Raw genomic sequence first — 7,104 nt, 5'->3', positions numbered from 1 at the left:
TCTGTAGACCAGGCTGGTCTTGAACTCACAGAGATCCGCCTGCCTCTGCCTCCCGAGTGCTGGGATTAAAGGCGTGCGCCACCATCGCCCGGCCTGGGTTCCACTTTCTAAGAACTGGAGGAGACACAGGCAATCAGTTAATTGCTTTCATTCACTTTACATTGGTATAGCCTCAACTCTAAGCCTGCCCAGCCTGGCTTAGCTAAGCGCAGCTCAAGACATTGTAGGTTTTTTTTTTTTTTTTTTGTATTAAAATAGCTTAGTCTAGTCTCATAGTTGAAGACATATATGAGAGGGAACAGCTCCTTCTTAAAAGATTAATATTTATTTAGGGCTATGTGTATGTGTGTGTGTTCACAGAGGTCAGAGGGGACTGTTGCAGCCCCTGGAGCTAGAGTTACAGGAAACTGTGAACATATCAATATATGTTCTGAGAAGCAAACTCCAGTCCTCTGAAAGAGCAGCAAGTATTGTCAACCACTGGGCCATCCAGCCCCAGAACATGGCTCTAATACAGAGCAAAAACAACAGCAATGGCAAGAGAAGACCCCCAAGAGAAACACCTTGTGAAAACGGGTAAAAAAAAATTAGCCACTCATGGGCTTTACAGCATAAAATAAGGATCCTGCGAAGGCCACATCAAATGTCGCCTTTTTTGGAAGCCATCAGAGAGCCCACTGTGCAGAGCTAACTGCTCATTAAAAATTTGCCCATGTTGCAAAAATGTTCCTGCCAAGTTGTGATCCATTGTGCAGTTTAGAAGGCATTCCCCTTTGCTTCTGCTAGCATTGCCTTTAATTCCATAAGCCCTGGACTAAGGAAACACAAGGAGTCGATGAATTCGGGTATTAGAACTCCTGACCGACATGCACGGCTTCTTCTGAAATCTCACAATCGCTCTGATAGGCTCCTGATAATTGTCTCTGTAAGGACCTATGCTGAACATCAATCAGAGCTTTTACCTAAAGACTGAAGTCACTTAGGCCTCACCAATGTTGCACCCTAATTTTTCAGCCCACGACCCCATCTCTTTTGACAGGGAAGCCAGGAGCTCGTATCTTGGAGAGGACACTGTGGTCTGCTACCCTGCTGGGTCTGTTGCAGAAGATTTGTTGACACTGTGAAGGTGTGTCTTTGCCCAGGTGCCTTCCGATCGTTTTAATAAAAAGCTGAATGACCAATAGCAAGGCAGGAAAGTGGTTAGGTGGGCCTTCTGTGGAGAAAGAGGACTCTGGAAAGAAAAGGGCGGAGGTGTCAGGAGATACTGCTAAACTTCTTCCTAAGAGAGCACCTGCCTCTCTCAGAAGAGCTTCCCGGAGCCTCTGCACTTCATCTGGAGCCCCGCTGTTTTGATTCGAGTATATTTTGCTAAAGAAGAAAATGTTTGGAATAAAAAGGAGTGTTTTTTTTTTTTGATGTGTGTAGCAGGTACGTGTGCACGCCAAGGAACGAGTGTGCGTGCATGTGTGCATCTGTGTGAATGGAGCCAGAGGACAACCTTGACTGTTATCCTGAATGATGTCGCTGGCCTCCTCTGAGTCAGAGTCCTTCATTAGCCCGGAGTTCACCAACTAAGCTCCTGGTCAGTGGGCCCCAAGCTCCTCCTCTCTCTGCCTCCCCAGTGCTGGGATTACAAGCCCGCCCCCACGCCTGGAATTTTTACATGGGTTCTGGAGCTTGAACTCAGGTCCTCCTGTTTGCAAGGCAAACTCTTTTCCAACTGAACTACCACCCCAGCTCCAAATTTTGCATATAATTGCAAAGCAGAATGTTCTAATTCTTTTTAGTGCTGACTCATGTACCAAACAAAGAGGCTTGTATAAATTCTTCCTTCTGTGTGACCTTCTGAGTCACCTAGCAGGGGCTGCAACAGGCAGTCTGCTGTAGAGGAAACACCCCAGACCTGTTCCCAGCTAAAGTCTTCCTTTGAAACTCTCAAAAAGAATTTTACCCCCTTGGCCTCACTCCCTCTTCGTGTGTCTGTGTGTCCGTCCCTCAGCCTCACTCCCTCTTCGTGTGTTTGTGTGTCCATTCTTCTTCATGTATGTCTCCACTTTGTGGAAGAGACTAGCTGAGATCCTGACATAAAAGCACTTGGAGCCTTGAAGGACTCTGAAGCTATTGTGTATGTCACTCCTATAAATGGAGTCATAATTACATACTTACCAAGTTCCACCATAAATGTGAAATGGCCCACAAAGAGCACTGTGGATGGGAGATACTTGTATACAAAGACTGCCATCAACCAAACAAGTATTTAAAGTTAGCAGAACAGTTCTCAATATAGTGTTGGTCTCACCATTCATGTTAAACACTCTAAGACAGGGTATAATTGCATGACATAGTCTCGGACTTACGTGATTGCTGCATGTCTTGTATCTGATGTTCTGTCCTTCGCAGTTTCTAAAGGAGGAAGGAAATAATGGCTTTTATAGAGGCGGCATGCATTAAAATGATGCAAAGACAAGGTGCTAGTTTCCTGTAAAATTTTAGTACTGTGTACTACTGCAAAGATTCTAAGTTTAAATTCAGAAGAAGCAAACGTCCACGGATCAGGGAACCAAAAACATCTCCAGGAGGTGTCCATAAAACAGAGGGTGAATTCTTTAGTGAATGGCACAATGATCAGCTAGCTTTGTTCTTACTCTAGGGTCTACACAATCTCTGAAATTATGGTGTGTCTGTGTGTGTGTGTGTGTGTGTGTGTGTGTGTGTGTGGTGTTCCAAAGAGATCAACAAATGCTTCTCTAAATTATCTCTTCTATAATGGTTACTCTGTATATTACTGGGTCTGATGCCCTTCTTGTGTTTGTTGGTTTGTTTGTTGTGTCTTTGGAGACAGAGTCTTGCCATTTAGCCCTGGGCTGACCTGGAACTGACGATGTGACCCAGTTCAATCCCCCCTACTCACCAAGTATTGGAATTAAGGCTTGTGTCGCCCTGCCCAGTGTGTGGGGTTGCTCTTTATTGCTGAGTCTCACTTTTCTCGCTTTGCCACCGCTGAACTCACACCTCACGCCAAGCAACCTTCACTGTTTGTTTGTTTGTTTTTCATAGGCAGGGCCATGCAGCCCTGGTTGACCTGTGATGATCTTCCTACCCCTGCCTCCCAAGTGCTGGGATTACAGGCATACATCGCCACGCCCAGCTAGCCTTAAACATTCTGTTCCCTTACAGCACGCACCGCTCCGTGGGAGGCACCATCCTCAGCTGGATTTAGAAGGCTTAGGGACAATCAATGGCTGCCTCCCAAAGCATGACCCCTAATGCTTCCAATGTTTGACTCTGAAGACAGACCGTGAACCCATTAGTTGCTCCTTCTGAACTCATGGTTTAGAATGTCTTCCCACATTACGGTCAGGGGTTGGCTAAGTCTCCACACTCAGGGACCAAACCTCCCCGTGGTTTCCCTTGTCAAGAGTCTACTCCTGAGGTTGGCAGCAGCCTTCACCAGAGGACATCACACTTTAAAGATGTAGGAAATACCAAGCCAGGAGGCTGGCAGAAAAGCCCCAGCTGCCTGATGGAGGCTGTTCATTGGCCAGGCTCATGTCACTTTCCCTCTCATGTGGGTGACAGAGGAAAACAAACAATGGGGTGAAAGGGCGATTTTAGTCAGGCTGTTAATTTTAGGGACTTGGCTGCTAGATCAGGGAAGCGACTTCCAAAGGCTTTCTCTCATGTCAGCTTATAACCCTAAAGGGCTTTAATCCACTTAGAATTTGTTCTTTTTTTTTTTTTGGTTTTTTTTGAGACAGGGTTTCTCTGTGGTTTTGGAGCCTGTCCTGGAACTAGCTCTTGTAGACCAGGCTGGTCTCGAACTCACAGAGATCCACCTGCCTCTGCCTCCCAAGTGCTGGGATTAAAGGCGTGCGCCACCACCGCCCAGCTAGAATTTGTTCTTTATACAGACTGATGTCCTCTGATATTTTCCGTTGGCTATTCATTTCCAAAAACATTTTTACTATAGTTTATTCTTATTTTACTCAATCAAGTTTCCTAATTTCAAGGAGAAAGAAAAATTAAAGGGAAATGGCTCAACAGAAAATAAGAATTAATAGAAATACCAAGAACTAAAAGCCCTTGGGAGTGCACAAGGAAGAGAAATTTCTTTAAAAGTAATTTAAAATCTTAGAAATACTTTTAACATGAATTTTAATAATTGTTTAATTTTGCCTATTTAAATAAAAACATTTTTTCAAATAGAAATTTAACCTAAAAGAGAAGAGTCAATGTCTCATGGCTGTGTCTCAAGTCAGCTCTGCCGGCTACCAAGGTCCACACCCAACTGTCACCCACGTGTCCAGGAGTCACCTGTGTGAACACAGAGCCCCAAAGACCCCTCCCACACATCCCACTTCAAGGGCTTCGAAGGGGACAACAGAAAACAAGAATTTCATTCCAAGAGTTCTCCAAACATAAATCACTCTGCTGGATGTTCTCCCTCATCCACAAAGTCTGTGGTGAGCTTACTGGGGACCGGGATGTAGATATAAAGATACCAGGGCGTGAGTGCTCAGCTCGCTTTACAAACCAGCCACCAGCTGCCACGTTTAGCGTTCTCTTTCCCCATCCTCCAGCCTGACGCACACTCCACCCACGGGCGGCCTCTATTGATGTGGCCAGCTTGGGTTGCCATTTAGTCGGAAAATGAATGGCTGCTTTATGAAAGAAGCATAAAATGAAATGCGAGTTATTTTAGAGTTAAGGACGTGAGGGCCCTAATTCCCCAAGCAGGAACCTGCCAGCTTATTCTGGAAATATTCCTTTTGAGCTGCAAAAAATATTACTTGTGTGTTTTTAATACACTATAATTAGCATATGAAAGACCTGATGCCTATCAGGAGCATATGAAAACTCAAGAACAATGTTTCGCCAGCAAGGTTTCTCTACCCATTACAAAACTCATAGCACCCTAGAACGGAAGGTTTTTAAAGTCTGAATTTATGACTATCTAAAAAACATGCTGGTGTCACTTGAGAATACATTACAAACATTAATAAAGTTTCCCTGGAGTTTATAGTACTATAATTTAATATTCACTTGGTGATAGATTGATTCAAACACTAGTGTCAGAAAGGTTCAGGAGCATATGTTTTGTAGAATAAAAATACATTAATTTTAAAATAGTAGTGGGGCTGAACCTGTGGTTCCTGGGATTGGCACTTGGCCAGAGGATCAACTCACGGTTTCTAAAGAAAAAAAAAAAAAAAGACATGTGGTTGGTGCATGGCTTGTCGTGCTAAAGAACTGACTAAAGAATATTGTCGTGCTAAAGAATATTTCAGTGGAGCCAAGTTCTGAAATAACTCTATCCACGGAGAAATAAATAAGCAAATGCCCGCGCTCCTCTCTTTCCCCGAAGTCCTCATTTGAAGGAGCACACTGATAAGAGAAACAGCCGCTGGGATGGTCTCTAAAAGCTCGGGGATGGCTGTCTGTTCGGCTTTGTATAGAATGGCCTCCAGCCTCCTCTTCCAAAAAAAAAAAAAAAAACTGACCACAAGTGCTCAAGACTTATGGAGTCTTAATCAGTCTCTGTGGCTCTTCAAGGGGAGCTGATAAGCCTTCCAAGGGAAGTGGGTTTCCTCCTTAATAACTCAGAGTACTTTAGGGTACTCCAGAGTGGCAGCAAGAGATCTGAATAAATAAGGCCGGCCTGTGAGGAACCAAATGGTGGGGCACAAGACGGCTTGAATTCTTTAAAAGTCTACTATTCTTCTCTCAAATGAATCTGATCCAGTTTGTGGGCAAGGTGACATTACTGCCCTTTGGGGGGGGGCGTGGAGCAGGTGGCTGCGACTTGGGTTTGGCCTCATGCCTAGAGCCACGTGGGATGAGGAAATACACTGCCATCCATATACCTACTGGAGACACCAGAGCAAGCTGGTATCCCCGCTGACCTTCTAGACATTACATATATGGAACACATAATTCTGCACACAGGCACGTATTTTACGCACATATATGCACACCAAGTTTAGAGTATCTTGTAGGATCATACGCTTGGCTAAATCAGATCAATTCAGGGAGACAACAAATTCGGAGGTTCACAGGCTTCACGGCGCATTTCAGAAATAGAAACAAATTCGGGTGCACTTATGGCTCTTGAAATGCTTGTATGTGGGCGAGCGTGCATCTGTATGTGCATGCATGTGTATATGTAAACCCATGTGCATCTGCGCGTAAACATGTGTGTACATGCACAAGGAAATTCATCCTCATTTGCAGGTCAAGGTCTCTCAAACCCAGAGCTCACCGAGTTGGCCAGTGAGACTGGCCTTTGGGGTGGGGGGGGCGTGGAGCAGTGAGACTGGCCAACTTGCTCTGGGGATCCTCTGTCTCTGCTTTAAGAAGCCAAAATTACAGGTGGGCTGCTACACTGCCCAGAATCTGCAGGCATTATGGGAATTCGAACTCCTCAAACTTCTTTGGCAAGCACTTGAACGACTAAGCTATTTCAGAGCCCCTGGGCACTGTTCTAGAGAGTCTTCATGTTGACGAATGTAATTCAACTCATTGTCATGACATTATTGCAATCTAACTTGTAACTATTAATAAATGTCAATGTTTGCTTTATAAGTTGGGATTTTATAACTTTGCTAAAGAATTTTTCACTACCCAAAAAGCATAGTGGTATCCATCTACATTATTTCAAACTTTATAATCATAGATGGACTTTAAACCACTTGAAATTTATTTTTATATGGATTGACACACTCTAATGCTTGTCCATTGAATACTGTTCTTCAAATTTAAAATGTTTTACCCCAATTTATTTATGGATTATTTTGATATGAATCAATTGATTTTACTTAACATTGATGATCTCAGGTAATTCCAGATTTTAAAGGGCATCTGTAGTTCCACAGTGAGAAATGCCTGTCACCACAGAGTAACCTGCAGTGTCTGTGGGACACACATCAACACAGTCTGTAGCACACACACCAGCATGGACTGTGGGACACACATCAGCACGGACTGCAGGACACACACCAGCATGGACTGTGGGACACACATCAGCATGGACTGCGGGACACACATCAGCACGGACTGCAGGACACACATCGGCATGGACTGCAGGACACACATCAGCACGGACTG

General features: G+C 44.4%; 1 protein-coding gene across 1 annotated transcript in view; it reads right to left on the bottom strand.

The window, feature by feature from the left end:
- Adamtsl3 (ADAMTS like 3) overlaps positions 1 to 7,104 on the bottom strand; it is a 226,202-nt gene that overhangs the window by 132,701 nt on the left and 86,397 nt on the right. Inside the window, exon 5 of the mRNA XM_005357679.3 lies at positions 2,358 to 2,403. Coding sequence (XP_005357736.1) covers positions 2,358 to 2,403 — 46 coding nt within the window. The remainder of the gene's footprint in view (positions 1 to 2,357; positions 2,404 to 7,104) is intronic.

The sequence above is a fragment of the Microtus ochrogaster genome, chromosome 22, assembly GCF_000317375.1.
Source record: "Microtus ochrogaster isolate Prairie Vole_2 chromosome 22, MicOch1.0, whole genome shotgun sequence".
NCBI classification, from domain to species: Eukaryota; Metazoa; Chordata; class Mammalia; order Rodentia; family Cricetidae; genus Microtus; species Microtus ochrogaster.
Note: the sequence above shows the minus strand (reverse complement) of the source record. Positions and strands in the feature narration are given on the sequence as shown.